This window comes from Ambystoma mexicanum, chromosome 14 (assembly GCF_040938575.1).
Source record: "Ambystoma mexicanum isolate Mex_15411 chromosome 14, UKY_AmexF1_1, whole genome shotgun sequence".
In the NCBI taxonomy this organism is placed as follows: domain Eukaryota; kingdom Metazoa; phylum Chordata; class Amphibia; order Caudata; family Ambystomatidae; genus Ambystoma; species Ambystoma mexicanum.
Window position 1 is genome coordinate 663,574,142 of NC_090940.1, and position 16,562 is coordinate 663,590,703.

Consider the following 16,562-nt stretch of genomic DNA (forward strand, 5'->3'; position numbering starts at 1 on the left):
GTGTGGCAGTTGTCTCGTAGTGCTGTCCTCTGTACCTGCCTTACTCGTACTGTGCTCTCTGGCTCCACTTTTTATCCCTGTGGGGAAGGGAAAGGGGCGTCAGGTGTGTGTGATTCTGATCAATTGCCTGACTATGCCTGACCCTTGTATTGGGACATATCAGGTAAACAGCTCTGGTGTTAGTCTGTTGTTCTTTGTGTTGTGCAAAAGTGTTAAGAGTTACAAAAGGGGGTTGGGGGCAGTGGTTTGGAATGTCCTCCGTGAGAGGATGGGGAAAAAGATGTAAAAGGAAGGGGGATACCGCATCTCACCCATCGGTGTCCCACACCTCAGGGAGCCTCCCCTCCATCCAGGTGATCCTCCCTCACTGGTCCACACCCAGGAACTGGATCCAATAGCGATGGCCGTGTCCTGGCCACCTGGATGACAGATCCCCGGGGACTAGCTAAGTAGACACCTTCAGGTTTCTCACAAGACTGGCACAGAGGTGGCATGATTGTTGGCAGACACTTATTTTAACAAAATAAAGGGCCCTATTACTAAGAGGGGTTTACCTGCCTCAACTCAATCCTAAGGATGTCTCTGAATGTCCGTAGCTAAAAAAGTCCACCATCCTATGTCAAAACCTATTTCCGTCCCTTACATCTCTCAGAAAACTAAAAGGTAAGTGAGTCTTCTTAATGCAGACGAATGGCCTCACTCCTACTGTGGAGCGAGCTACGATGTAAGTAGCATGGAAGGACTTTTCCCTGCGGAATGACTCCCTTCCCTAGGATGCAGTTCTGGTCAAAGGCAGGACACAAAGTTCCAGATTGAAATGTCTCAATTCAAAGGCAAAGTTCCAATTCAAGACCTTGTTACTAAGAGAGTGGCTTGTTGTCTCTCTCGGTCTCTCACAATGTTCACAAATAAAGCAATGTTCCAACTGAAAAACCTAGATTTCAAGAGAACGATTCTCTTCCCTTGGTCTCTACCAGGCTTCACACAATGTTCACTCGCAATGCCAAGAGACTGCCTCTTTCTCTTGGCCTTTGTCAAAAGGGCCACAACAGAGGGGGAATTACTCTCTTCGCCTGGCTCTCTTTATGCTTTCCACAAAGTCAAGAGAATGACTCCCTTCTCTTGACCGTTGTCACAATGCTCACAAGTACCAGGGGGAATGGCTCCCTTCCCCTGGCTCTCTTTATGCGGGCCTCAGCCCTCTTCACACTGGTTTCTTATATGCAGGTCTGTAAGGGATTAAGAGTAAGACTTACATACTAAGTATTGGTTATAAACTTTTATTGACAAAATAAAAAGAAGGTTTGGGAAAATTCTGTCTATCCCTAACTCTACGAGGGGTTTCCCTACGTCAACAAAACTAAGGAACGTCTGTGTCAGGATGTTAAACAAATAAAGTGTCCTGTGTCCTGTGTGCAAAACCCTAAACTGATCCTTACACACTAAAATAAATACAAGGTGAAAATGGGGATTTCTCTGAGCTATAGACTTCTAGCTTTCTCTTGGAGTTCCAAATATAAAATTCTAAGGTGCAGAAACGAAAATGAATAATGTTCCACCTGGAAAGGAGGTTTCCCTTCCCCTAGATTTCTTATAGTGGCTTTAAATGTTACTTTTTCACAGTTCCCGTTTATCCAAGGGGGAAGGCTCCTCCCTTGAATCTTCTCCAGACACACAGTCCTCTTGAATTAGTTATCCTTAAAGGGATCTGTTTTTCCCTTTTCAATGTTATCACTGTTACACGATTTCACAAAGGGGTTCTAACCTATGGACGTTCTTAGTCCTTGTTCTCTCCCTGGTATACTCTCCTGCCAGGGTAGTGTAGTTTATTCCTATAAAAGGAGTATAGATCTTCCCTTTGAGTACGGATTACTGTTCCACACTTCCAAGGTGGGGGTTCTTAACCCCCATGTCTCTTCTCACTTCTTCTTTCATCCCTGGATTACTCTCCTGCCAGGGTGTGACAACTTCTTATTTTGGCGTGAGTCCCAGACTCACTGATTACCTGGTTCACTATCCTGCTAGGGCTTCTTAACTTTCTTTTCACTCTCTTATGTATCCAAGAAACATTGGGTCACTGACCCTTTCTTCACAAGCTTCTTATCAATTGCACTCTATTCACTCGAGTTGTCAATGTTTGCTTTTGTATTAATTCTACTGCCTTCACTTGGGCTTTTGAACAATGTTTGTGTCAGTCCTGGAGCCTTCACTTAGGCATTTCACAATGTTCATATCTGTATCAATTATACTGCATTTTTCATTTGGGCTCTCTCGCACTGGGAGTAGTATGCAGTATTCGCCAAGAAGCACCCCGGTAACCCATGTACTCTCCCTGGGTTTACCAGTGTTGCTCTGCATCTTTAGCATTCATTGCATTTCTCTGTCTTCTTTGCTTTTAGCCAGCTGATCAGCAACACATCCCAGGAGCCACTTCGTTCCCGCTTGGCCTCCCTCTGTCTTTGGCAGCTCCAGTTGCCCACAACATGAAAGCAGCAAACTTCTCCCAGCTTGGCCTTGCTGCATTCTGTATCCATCAGCCTCTGTACCGTGTTCTGCACTCCGCTCCCCCTCAGGGTCCCAAACAGCGTCAGAACAAGTCGGATGCAGTTGCAGGCTCTGTCTTTCTCTCTTTGCGTCAAAACCAGCGTCAGGACATGTCAGTCCCTCTCTCGCCGCTTGCTTAGCTGTGTCCATTTTAAATGTCCCGGTCTTACTTAGCATTTTCCAATGACTAGAACGTAGCCTAGGTTTGCCGTGTTTGGCCATCCTCATTACTCCAATCCCTTGTCCTCGTCTTAGTACTGGAAAAGAGGGGGTGCATAATGTTGTTGTTGGCTACAATAAGCCATACAGGAGTGTAGTACATGTCCTTGATTTACCACTGAAGGGCTGTTTAAGTCTAGTATTCTCTTGCCTCCCTGGAGTTTGGCTTTCCCTACGTGGTCCCCCCGCAGATAGCCACCCCAAGGGTCAGTGTCAGGTAGCTTCGTCTTTCCCTGGCCACGTAGGAGAAGCTTCCTTCCAGAGAATCAGTGACGATATTGCTAGATTGGTCCCAGACCCCTTCTCACTGGTTTCTTATATGCAGGTCCCAGACACCTTCACAACATCAGGGGTATGCTTCTTCCCCCGACTTCTCTCATGCTTGCACAGTTCAAAATGCCCTGTGGTATGCTTCTTCACTTGCCCTTTTTTTCAGGTTTGCACAGTTTAATCTGGTTCCAAAGTAACCAGAGGCGTCGCTAATGGGGAGTTGGGGGCGCTACAGCCCCGGGTCTTCTGGTTGTAACCCCAGATAGAAGCTCGGGGTCTACAACTAAACGGCTAGCTAGCCCTGAGCCCCGACAGTCCCAACATTAGCGTAGCCCCAGATCTTTTCCAGACCTGGTAATACCCCTGCAAGTAACACCCCTACCGATACCTGATGAATAAGCATTAGTGCTGGGAGTGCTCTGACCAATAATTAGCCCGGAAGGCGCAGGGAACATAGGTTTTGCTTGAGAAGCTTGTGGCATCTGTACGTACAGCATCAGATTGAAAAGTCAGGTATTTAAAAGAAAAGCTCCTTGTTTGTTTGTTTATTGCATTTCCTTAGATATAAAACACAATTCTTCCTCCAAGGACTGAACATTGGGAGGAGATAAACTCAACAGAAGAGAAAATGTTTACCAGAGAGCCTCATCATTATATAAATAGCCATTGTAAATTGCAAATCTGTGAGAATTCAGAAGGTTATCAGCTTCAAAGCACTAAGCAGAAGCCACCAGGTAAAAGAGTTTCCCAGTCGAGATTTGGGAGTTAACTAAGTGAACTAATGGTGTTGTCTACAGATCCACCAGTTGAACCCAGAAATCAGCACCTGTGAGCAAGCAAGTTAAAATCTGGATATTTGTTATTTTGTCCACTTCCCTTTCCCCCAGCGGTTTACGGTCTGTTGCTGAAAGTTAAGAGCCACAGATAGGACAATCCAGTAGGGTCAGTGGTGTTCTGCAACCTCTGCAGGACTGAAGAACTAGGACCTGTGAGAAACCAGAAGGCGTCTCATCGCTAGTCCCCGGGATCTCTCACTCTCAGGTGGCCAGGGCACAGCAATTGCCTTTGGATCCAGACCCTGGGGGTGGATCAGTGCAGGAGGCTCACCTGGGTGAGGGGTCTTCAGGGAGTGAGAGTCGGACACCTGATGGCGAGGCGCGGTATCTCCCTGCCTGTAACACCTATACCCCATCCTACCCGGTAGGATATTTGGGAACTCCCCCCCACCCCCTTTCTCTTCACGAACACTTTCACATGGACAGCCCGCTCTGGGAGAAAACAGACTCACACCCGAGCATTGTATCTGACATGTCTCACTACTATGGTCAGGCAATGTCAGGCAATTATTGGTAACCACTCACACCTGACTTCCATTACACTTATCCACACGGGTAAAAGGCAGAGCATGAGAGCACACTCTGAACAAGGCAAAGCACACAAAGGTACAGCATTTTCAAGATGGCAGCTGAACGAGGGAAGAAAGACGGCAAACCAAGAAGGGTGCGCAAGGAGGGAGATACTGTTGACCTTTCCAGCAAGAAACCGTTACTATCCAGAATCCTTCAGATAAAAAGCGTAAGGCCAGGAAATCCGACTGAAGAATCCTGCATTGTGAGTCAGAGATGACCAGGGCCCTCCTTCATGGCTTACTGAGTCGGGGAGTAGCAGCAGCCGCTGTGTTGCCGTCCTTGGCTCCAGGATCAAAGCAGCCCCAGGGAGATCAACACAGCCGGTGAGTGGGGGCGACCGATGCAAGACCGGCCTGTGTTGAAGTCAAGGTTGCAAGTAGCAACATTGTATAAAGAGCACAAGAACAAAGATTAGTAAGGCGTGTGATGAAAGATGCAAGGAAAGCTTAATTGCTGGTGGATGTTTGAACTTTTACAGAGAAAGATACAATACCAATGACAAAGTGGTCGGCACTGCGAGTGTGCTCAATCGAAGGTCTCTGTGAGGTCTCCAGCCAAGAAGTGGCAGAAGCGAAAGTAAAAGATGAGAATGAGAAATTAAGTGAATCAAAGTGGTCCTACAAGGGTTTAGGCAAAATCCATCGCACAATCGAAAGTCTTTGATTTTTGATACAAAGAGGAAAGCTTAGAAAGTGAGATTACATGTCCGAGCCCGATCAAGGAAGACCAATTGTGAACATTTTGTTAAAAGGGGGTCCAAGCCTGAAGGAGGGAGTCCCATGTTGAACATAGGGTCCTAGCACTTGTGAATGTGAAAATCCTGATAAGAAAGGAACTTTTGGTGCTTGTTTGTTACGTCAGGCCCTCTGAAATAAGAGACTGTTATTGGGGAAGAGACTTTGGCAGACGACCCAGATACCTATGCTTTGAACTTTATCCTCGTGGCAGAGTAGCCAGAGTGTGTGCGAAGCTCGAGCGTGCCACCTTGTCCCGTGCTGAAAATATGGGGGAGGGAAACCAACTGCTGAACTATCCTGACATATCATTTCTTGAACACTTTTTCTTTTTGCATACATTGTTGTCCCACACCATTTGTATTTAAAAGTAAAGATTGGCAATAGGTTTATTTGTTTGTTTGTTTATTAGCATAGGCACTTTTATTTTGACAGAGAGTCCACTAGCACTGCGTTATTATTATTTGATGGTCGTAGCTTGCTCCCATCCTTAGACTTAGGGTTAAATAGGCGTTCAATCAACGCACTGGAGTTCAATAAACACCCTTCAACTGTGATCACTTGTGTCTGTCTTCACTGTTTTATACCATGCCTTCCTTACAGACCTGACACAGCCTTCTCGATTTGCAGAGGTGATTTCTTGTGATAAAGCGGAAATAATTGCATTCTCCAGAAAAAAACTCAGTAAATACTTGCAGTAAAATCGTGCAAGATTATCTCAAAGGAATGGGGTTGTGAGGTGGATTACAATTAATTATTATCAAAATGTATGCCAAAACATAGCTGGTGAGGATGAAAAGTGTATGTGGATATCTGCACTCTTGAGGGCTGTCTGTCTTGGGTTGATAAAGCGCTGCCCTATAAGACAATGCCAAACTTTTTCTGGAGCAAAAATGAATGACTTTCAGCTAATTTGCATACCCACAATGCATTGTTCTGTAGAGATGATCTGGAGGTAAACTTCGAGGGATGGGTACTGGCTGGGGCTCTAGCAATATGACTTGTCAACTGAAATGGTCTATTCTATTTTTTTCATGCATTTTTTGAACTCCCTAGATCATTCATGGTGTTGGCTAACATACCCCAAAAGCTCAAATCACAGGGATGCCAGAGTGTATATCACAGTGATGAACACCTAGTGAGGGTGAACGCATACGTATTGTCTGCCTCGGGATGAGAAAGCTGCTCTATAAGACAAAGACAATTTCCTGAAGCAAAATTGCATACCCAGAATGCATTGCTCAGTGGCTTGGAACTTCCACAGGGGGCTACTGGATGGCGCTCTGCTACGTGTGGCTATTTAACTGAAATGGCCGATTGCACTCGCTCAGCAAAATTTTAAAGTTGCAAGCTACTAGCCAGCCATAAATAAAGTCACTCGCCACCTCAATTCTATACATACACAGAGTCAAATATAATTGGCCAATGGCTAGTGTAAATTTACTGCAAATGGTAGGTGTTATTATCACCCAAATAAAATATATACAGTAAGTGCCATGCAATGTTGCTCCAAGAGAAAGGCAGCGCCCCCTCACTATGAGGAGGTTCCAGAAGGCCCTCACACCTGGCTTTCCTTAAAGATCGCACAACCCTTCCATCTTCCTTTCGGCCCTACAGAGGAACCTGTCTAAATATCCCAGAAAGGGTCTAAAACATTCTGCTCCCAACCCCAAAACATGGCTACTGCGACATTTTCCATGACCAGAAGAGCATCAGCGCCTTTAGTGAAGGGAATTGTCTCCGCCTTCTGTTACTGTGTCGGTTACAGGATCTAGCACGCTTTCATGTGACAAGGACCTGGGGTGGGCTAAACGCTCAAGCTGCAATTGAAACAACACACAGCTCTCCAACTGAATGATGGGTACCTTAGAGTCGATGCAAATGAAAGCAGACGGCTTTGCTCGTGTTCATCTAACAATTCTAAAGCAACATCTGAAACAGAAAATCAAAAAAGAAGTGTCAATTATGTTCTATACATCGAATTTTTACACAACCTAAACCCAGTGTGCTTTAATGCAAATTTCCCTATGCACTTACTTTTCACATCCTCCAATGTTATATGTTCGTGGACGGGCCTACTCATGCGTCTTCTTCCAATGAATGAGCGCTCTTGGGATTTCGATAAAAGCACATTTTTAAAGATGTTTGGAGTAGACCTGTTTGCAGTATTCATTGTACTGTTTTCGGAAATAAAATGAAATAAATAAGTCTCCTCCTGGATACTACATTTTACGCCAATATTTAGTTGCCAGCATTGCTTCCATCTGAAACGGAGATTCATTTTCAGTGATAGAACAGTATACCAAAATTCTAAACATTTAATGTGTACACTTCTGTAGAAGTCATTGGCGGGGTAATACTTTCGGAATTCACAGAAAGGGGGGAAAACATATTACCCAAGGTACCCTAGATTATCCCCCAAGGTACTATGCAAATATCAGGGCTTAGCTGTAAGCAACAAACACAATTAAGAACTTAGTAAGAGGCCCAATGTTGAAGGATGTGGAAAGGGAGTCTGCCATCCAAGTGCATGCAGGTGGCACAGACAAACATGGGGTGGTGGTGCCAGGTGTTCAAAATATCATGATGGGGCCACGAAACCCAAGAAAGAAATGCAGGGTACTATAAAGCCCAAAGACCGAGTGACAGCTTGATGCACAGAAGGAAGATCCGTTTGAGAGGGAGGGAGGGAGGACGGTATGGAAAGTCTAAAGCATAACGGGATACGATATGCCTCAGATGCTAATCTACTAGGTTGTGTCTGCAGGTGTCAGCAGGGGAAGCCAGTGGCCAGCCATCAACCAAAAGCGACTATCCAGTTAGGTGTGGCCTGGGTGGGGAGTAGAGCAATCACTGTACTCCAGAAAACCCTAACACTCTACCTACCCTCTGACCATAGCACACCAGGCTACTAATACAACCCAGCTTCACAACTAGTCAGGATTATGCCTATTACTCAAGCCACTTTAAACTAGTACTGCACAGACTAGCCTCCATCGCACTCTTAGAGAATTGAGTCACATTGGTGTGTTTCCCTGTACCCATACTGCATTGTGAAACCTAGCCTCTCTCCCGCTATACAGGACTTACCCTCCTCCTGCCTCCCCCTATCCAGGTGCTGCTATTGCATCCAGGGTCACTGCATTTACTGTTTCCCCCGTGTTGGGCTCTTTCTCCCTCTATCCAGGTGTCCCAAAACGAGGCGCTGCTATTGCATGTAGGGTTAACGTATTTACTGTTTCCCCCCGTTTTAGGCCCTTTCTCCCTCTAACCAGGTAACCCAAATCTAGGCACTGCGATTACATATAGGGTTACTGTATTTACTGTTGTCCCCCCCCCGTGTCAGGCCCTTTGTATTTCTGCTACTACATTTACTGCTGTCCGCCCACGTTAGGCTCTTTCTCCCTCTATCTAGGTGTCCCAAATCTAGGCGCTGCTATTACATCTAGGATTACTGTATTTACTGTTTCCCCCCGTGTTAGGCCCTTTCTGCCTCTATCCAAGTGTCCCACATGTAGGCGCTGCTACTACTATACTTAGGGTTACTGTATTTATCTATTTACTGTTTCCCCCGGTGTTCAGCCCTTTCTCCCTCTATCCAGGTGTTCCAAATCTAGACGCTGCAATTACATTTAAGGTCACTGCATTTACTGTTGTCGCCCCATGTTAGGCCCTTTGTCCCTCTATCCAGGTGTCCCAAATCTAGGTGCTGCGATTACATCTAGGGTACTGTATTTTTCTATTTACTATTTTCCCCGTGTTAGGCCCTTTCTCTCTCTATCCAGGTGTCCAAAATCTAGGCGCTGCGATTACATCTAGGGTTACGGTATTTACTGCTTACCCTCCCACCCCCGTGTTAGGCCCTTTGCATTTCAGTTACTACATTTACTGTTTCCCCCCCCTGTGTTAGGTCCTTTCTCACTCTATCCAGGTGTCCCAAATCTAGGCACTGATTTTATATCTAGGGTTACTGCATTTACTGTTTCCCCCCCGTGTTAGGCCCTTTCTCCCTCTATCCAGGTGTCCCAAATCTAGGCACTGATTTTACATCTAGGGTTACTGCATTTACCGTTTCCCCCCTGTGTTAGGCCCTTTCTTACTCTATCCAGGTGTCCCAAATCTAGGTGCTGCTATTACATCTAGGGTTACTGCTGTGAACGGAAGGTTATGAAAGGCATGGAAGGGAAGGTTATGAAAGGCATGGAAGGGAAAAGGCGAGAAGGTAATGAACCGACACCTAGTGCAGACCACCAGACGGAGGGAAAACCACCTGACAGAGAACACATCATGACCAAACTTTCGGGACTGGAACAGCGAGGTCAGGAGCATACGGGCGAATGTAACCCGGCAACTGACAGTCACGAGACCCCAGAAGACGGCGCCAGAAGAGACGCGGATGGTAGTACTCAGGCTGTCACAGCTTCCCTGTGTGTGGACTACCCGGGGAATGTGTGTTCCGGCGAACTGACCCACAGGACCAGGGATGGGCAGGCCATACGCCTTCCCGGGAAACCGCTGGTTTACCAAAACGCGGTTCCGCTCCCAGTGCAGCAGAGGTGGTTGCGGGCCGAACGCCTTCCCAGGCAACCGCTGGGTTGTCATCACGCGGTTCCGCTCACAGTGCGGCTGAGGCCGTTATAGGAAACGAGGGAAGCCGAATCCTATTTTCGGGTCCTCCACCAACACTCACCTTCATGTGGCGTTTCAGAGACCACAGGGGTACCGGCTCACATCGGGACAGGGGTTTCCTGCGGGGTTCTGGGCTTGACGGGCCAGGCAGGAGGGCAACCTTCAACACAAGAGAAAGGGGGCGGGGCTTATGGGAGAATTTATAGAAGATCAGGACAAGTCCGCACTGATTGGCTACCTAGACCCCAACCCCTATATAAGGTGTACACAATTGACGGACTGTGTGTCTCTTTGCCATTCTCTTGTAGGACTTCGAGAGAGAGAGAGCTGCACCCGAGACACTGTGGGCTTACGAGGACTAGCTGCAAAGTCGTGAAGCCTCATCCCTATTTTAGAAAGAAGAAGAAGAAGAAGCATTCTTGATTTTTTTTTTTTTATTTAATCCATTGATCCATGTATCCTGAATAAAGGTTTTCCTAAGTTCCGCTCCTGGCTGCCTGCCCTCTCATTACAACTGCATTTACTGCTTTCCCCCTCATGTTGGGCCCTTTACATTTCTGTTACTACACTTACTGGTGCCCCCCGCCCGCCTGTCAGGCCCGTTCTCCCTCTATCCAGGTGTCCCAAATCTAGGCGCTGCAATTACATCTAGGGTCATTGTATTTACTGCTTACTCCCCCACCCCCGTGTTAGGCCATTTGCATTTCTGTTACTGCATTTACTGTTGTCCCCCAGTGTTAGGCTCTTTCTCACTCTATCCAGGTAACCCAAATCTAGGCACAGCTATTACATCTAGGGTTACCGTATTTACTCTCCCCCCCCCCGTGTTAGTCCCTTTCTCCCTCTTTCCAGGTGTCCCAAATATAGACGCTGCTTTTACATCTAGGGTTACTGCATTTACTGTTGTCTCCCCGTGTTAGGCCCTTTCTCACTCCATCCAGGTGTCCCAAATGTAGGCGCTGCTATTGCAGCTAGAGTTACTGTATTTACTGTCCCCTCCCCCCCACCGTGTTAGGCCCTTTCTCCCTCTATCCAGATGTCCCAAATCTAGGCGCTGCAATTACATCTAGGGTTACTGTATTTACCGCTTCCCTCTCTCCCCCGTGTTAGGCCCTTAGCATTTCTGTTACTACAGTTACTATTGTCCCCGTGTTAGGCCCTTTTTCCCTCTATCCAGGTGTCCCAAATCTAGGTGCTCCAATTACATCTAGGGTTACTGTATTTACTGCTTTCCCCGCCGTATTAGGCCCTTTGCATTTCTGTTACTACATTTACTGTTCCCTCCCGTCTTCGGCCCTTTCCCCCTCTATCCAGAGGTCTCGAATCTAGGCGCTGCAATTACATGTAGCGTTATTGCATTTCCTGTTACTACATCTACTATTGTCCCCTGTTAGACCTTTCTCCCGCTGTCCTGGTCTCCCACATGTAGGTGCTCCTAATATATCTAGGCTTACTGCACTTACTGCTGTCCCCTGTGTTAGGCCCGTTCTCCCTCTATCCAGGTATCCCACATCTAGGCGCTGCCACTACATCCGGGGCTATTCCAATTTCTGCTACTACATTTACTGTTGTCCCCATATTTGGCCTTCTCCCTCTATCCAGGTGTCCCAAATCTAGGCGCTACTATTACACCTAGGGTTACTGCATTTACGGTTATCCCCTTGTTAAGCCCTTCCACCCTCCATCCAGGTGTCCAAATCTAGGCGCTGCTATTTGTTCCAGAGTCACTGCATTCACTGCTGTCATCCATCATATCTAGGGCTCTCCCTCTATCCAAGTGTATTAGACTCTAAGTCCTGCTCTTAACCTCCCCTCTGGGATGGAGATACCACATCAAAAAAGACCACCTCTCTGACCCCTCCTCATTCCCGGCCTTTCTCCGCTACTCCCTCCCCCGAAAATCCACCGCCCCCCGGTGCATAACCTCCGCTCTAGCATGTAACTTCATGAACCCCGCATTTATCCCACAACAGGTCGCCACACACGACCCTTGCCCCCGAACAGCCTCCCCTCAAGCACCTAACTTCATGAACCCCCCCAAATATCCCACATCATGTTGCCACCCACATCCCTTGCCCACCAACAACAATACACTCTGACCCCCCCCCCTTTCCCACCACCCAACCTTCTTTCCACTTCTAACTCTAAGATCAGAGGAGCACTCTGGCACGCAAAACACCCCCCGCCTCAAACAATCATCCCTCACACCTCAACCCACTCATACACATAATCATCCATGCTCCCCCGAGCATCTATTGAGAACAACCCCACACTCCCCATCCACCCACCCCGCGCAATATCAAACTCACAAGCAAGAGAAGCTCTCTGGTGCTCCAAACTTCACAAATCGCCCACCACTACCACGCCATCCTTGAGCCCACTGAGGAACTCCTCTCCCTCTCACCCTACCTCCCATGCCGCACTCTCCCCAACCTCTGCCCTTACTCATCCCCTGCCCCCAGACCTCCCCCTCGTTACCGTTTCCCTTCTCTGAAAGTAGCACATCTTGCCCTTTCTAAAACAGTAGCTTCAACCCCCCTCTCCCTCTGACCCTCCTACCCTATCTCACACTCCTCGGGCACCAAAACCCACAAACTGTGGAATGAATGACCAGACCTCTCCCTCGACGCTCCATACCTCATCACTCCTCTATCGCTCCAACTTCTCTCCCTGTCCCACCCCTAACTTCAGGCCCTCCCCTGCCCCATCTCTCCACCTCTACCCCCTTGCTCTTGTCTTCTCACCCAGTACACCCAAACCCTCAGCTCCCCAAACTCGAACCTCAAATGACTCACCTAAACCCCCACACCACAAGTGTTCCACTCACCACCCTCCCACCCCCGATCCTCCCCACCACGTCTCACTCATACCTACCACCGCCCGCCTACTCTTCCTACTCCCCATCAACCTAATACTCTCACCCAACCCTCAAAGTGCACATGCATCCAGACTCTCCACTACCCCACCATCAGTCAATTTCAAGCATCTAGACTGATCCTATCACACACCCCCATCTAACCGGGCACACACATCCACCTAGCACTCCCAGCGATCAGCGTCATGAAAACCTCCTCCCCTCATGAAGTCACTTGCATGACTCTTGCTCAGTCCGTAGCAAGAAACGGCCACAGCATATTTGACCTGCCATCCTCTTACAATCCTGATCTCATTTTTATCACCGAAACCCGGGTTTCTGACGATTTTGCACCAGTTGCGCACAAGGCCTTCCCCCTGGCTACTCGCTTATTGCCCACAACAGACCTTCCAGAGGTGACGGAGTGGCAATCCTCTACAAACCTTGTTTCTCCGTCTAACTCGTCGCAACTCAGACATGCAACGCTTCCTGTGAATCCCTTCTAGTAAAACTCTTGCTACCACACCCACAGCTTCCGACTCATCTACAGACCCCCCTGGATATGACAGACATTTTGCAAACAATCTCTGTGACTCAATAGCTACCATTCGGATAAATCACCAAGCTCTTACGCTATTGGGAGATTTCAATATCTGGTTCGATATGCCCAACAACCCCATGACCCAACCTCTGTGCGACAGTCTTGATGCACTCAACCTCTCCCGACATACCACTGGCCAACTCATTAAGGTGGCCACACCCTTGATGCGATCTTCAGCTCCTAGGACCCCGTCCCCATATCCAGCCCCAAACCGCTTATCTGGACAGACAACTCTGCCATACCTTTCTCTATCCACACACCTGCCCCTCCTCCCACAGCTCCCCATGCCCCCACCTTTGATCACAAATGCTGGAACAAAGTCAAGGTACTCACTAACCTAGCCGAAGCCCGGCTGCACCGTCCCCCAGCAACACTGTCCTGTGGTAGACCCTTAACCATTGAATCCTTTGACTCCTGGTTTAAAGGATCACTATTTCCTCTCACCCCCCTCTCGCCCCGCAGCCTTACACAATGGACCGTCCCCAAATAGTTCATGCCCCACTTGAAGATATTCAAAAACCAAAATAACTCTTGAACGCAAACGGCGAGCATCTAAAACCGATCTTAGCAGATCCTTGTTCGCCCTCCACCACAGTAACTACAAATCCAAGATCCGAAAAGCCAAAAAAGCCTATTACAATAAACTAATTCTGAACAGTGGCAGTAGCAGCAAAGAACTCCAGAAGATCATCTCCGAATTTGTGAATCCTACCTGCACATCTGCCCAAACCACTCCCACACAAACACACAAAAACTCTGAGGCGCCCTCTCGCTACATTTCTACAATACTGCGCTCGACAGGACGGCAACCCTAAACAACAAATTCTCCAACCTCACCCCCTGTCCTGGATCTACCCCTCCTGATCCCACTGCCCGACACACACTATGCCAAGCTTGGAGTCCTTCCAACCATCTCGAGAGATGAGTTCATAGACCTACTATCTGGCAGCAAACCCTCCGGAATCCCCCCTTGACCCCTGCCCTGCAGCTCTTCTGAAAGAAATATTCTCCTCTAATTGCGCAGGTGAACATGCAAGATCCATACTAAAGGACTCCCTCACCTCTGGCACCTTTCCAGAAGCCTTTAGAATAGTGCACGTCAAACCACTTCTAAAAAGGCATCCCTTGACCCCCCTGACCCCAAGAATTACAGGCCGATCTCCAACACCCGATTTCTCGCGAAACTCATTGACCGGATTGCCAGCTCAACTGCTTCGTAGAATCCAACAATCTGTAACGCTCACCTGGTATCCACGGGGACGTCACTCAGCCTGTTCTGACCTCTTACGACCTCGAACCCTTCCCTGGAGTCTACTCGACTGGAGACTGGGCCTGAAAACACAGGATTGGTAGAGTTTAACTCCCTATTGTCTCTGTATGCTTGAACCCCTTCTTTCCCGGGGTCCAACCCTTCCCTTTGTTCCACAGCTCACCTTGTTTTCTTGGAAAGTGTGCTCTGCGTCCTGCTTTCAGCGCAGGGGCGCGTTGATTGATGCAGGCTCGTTGCTGCCTAGTTACTTCACTGGCAAGAGTCCGACAGGTCAGTATAATGAGTCTTTTGAACAGTTCTCTAACTTCGTTCCTTTCCTTCCTTAGATGATGGCCGGCGTCCGGGGATGGCGACGTGCTGCTGAGAAGAGTAGCGCTGAAGGTGAGTGAGAGCGCGATGAGCCATGCGAACCTTTCGTATTTGTATTGAACAGAGTTCTTTTTCTGTGTCTTTTAGGTGCCGCGACGTTTTCAGCGTGGATGCCGGTTATGAAGAAGAAATGCGGTGAGTAAGCGCGGTATGAGGCGCCTCTAGATGTTTCCATGCTAACCTGGAGTGTCTTTTCCCTCTTGCAGATCGATGAGAAGTTCCGGAGACAGAGTTCCCCAAAAGCGGCTGGGATTCAGGTAAGCGTTTGAAGCTCATACAGTCTTTAAAACTAAGCAAAGATTTGCTGAATGCTTACTAATGTCTTTTTTCTGTTCTTTTCCCTTTTCCTTAGGAAGCGGCGTGCCGGGATGGGAATGACACCGCCGAAGATGCCCGCAGAAGGGAAAGAGCGATAAATGATGGGCAGAAGTGCCGCAAGGAAAGGCTGCTCCTAACTGTGTTCTTATTCTTGCAGGAGCTGAGCGCAGAAGAAAGATGCAGGCCTACTGGAGACCGATCCGAACACGGTGAGTGTCACACTGCAGGTGCAGAAAACACAAAGCATGTTTCTCAGCTTGGGTGTGGCTTAAATAGTCTCTGGGTATCCCAGGTGTCTCTGGGCTGAACCACACCCAAAAGACTAGACTGCACATGCAGTTCTGGGAACCAAAATATGTGGGGGCATCCATCTTGTCCCCATCAATGCACTACAAGTCCAATCCCCAATGTTATCCTAAGAGAGTGAGTGAGTCTGGTGCCACAAGCGGCAGGTCTGACTCCAAGTGGGTCTTTGGAGGGATGTAGAGGCCCTTGAGGGCCATGTAGGTGATTGTGGCCTGGCTCCAGCCTGACATCTTGGAGGGCTGGGGACATGAGGGGCAGGAATCATGACAGAACTCCTCCCCGAGGCCCCTCTCAAGGTGGCTCTTCTGTCTGGTCCTGGTTTGTTTGGATGGTTTTGATGAAATCGTCTAAGCAAGCGAGGTGGATGGATGTACTCACAAGGCTCCCATGTCCTGTCTTGTGGACCATACCCCTTCCAGTCTACTAAGTAGTATAATTTGGATCTGACGTACTATGAATCCAGGATGTCCTTGACTTCGAATTCTGGGTCCCCGGCGACTATTACTGGCTGCGGTGGCGTTGCTACCCGGGTCCCAGGTTGAACAGGTTTAAGGAGTGACACGTGGAACACAGGATGAATCTGCATGTTTGACAGCAGAGCTAGTCTGACCGGCACAGGATTCATCACGGAGGTGGCGGTGAACGGACCCAGGTATCTTGGACGGAAAGTTTGGGTTCCTTTAATGGACACGTGTTTAGACGCCAGCCAGACTTTGTCTCCCACTTGGTAGTTGGGGGCCTTTGCTCGGTGTTGATCAGCAAACTTCTTTTGGCGATTCTTAGCTTGAAGTAGGTGTTCAGCTGCCCTTTTAAAGGTTTGAGAAATAGTCATGTGCAAGGTTTTGACTGCTGGCATTTCCAGGGTTGTAGGAACGTCCAACTCAGAAGTACGTGGGTGCCTGCCATACATGGTATGAAAGGGTGTCTGCCCAGTGCTGGTGTGTAGGGAATTATTATAAGCATATTCAGCTATCCATAATAGGTCGAAACAGCTTCCTTCAGCTTGGTGTAACATGCAACGCAGATACTGCTCGAGCGT

The 16,562-nt window shown here is 48.2% G+C and overlaps 1 protein-coding gene across 5 annotated transcripts in view; it reads right to left on the bottom strand.

The window, feature by feature from the left end:
* The window catches only part of PPP1R36 (protein phosphatase 1 regulatory subunit 36), a 383,705-nt gene that overhangs the window by 318,049 nt on the left and 49,094 nt on the right, over nt 1–16,562 (bottom strand). For all 5 annotated transcript variants that reach the window (XM_069638208.1, XM_069638211.1, XM_069638210.1 and 2 more), the window contains 2 exons: nt 7,214–7,353; nt 7,042–7,108 (listed from right to left, as the gene is read on the bottom strand). In XM_069638208.1, coding sequence (XP_069494309.1) covers nt 7,042–7,108; nt 7,214–7,353 — 207 coding nt within the window. The remainder of the gene's footprint in view (nt 1–7,041; nt 7,109–7,213; nt 7,354–16,562) is intronic.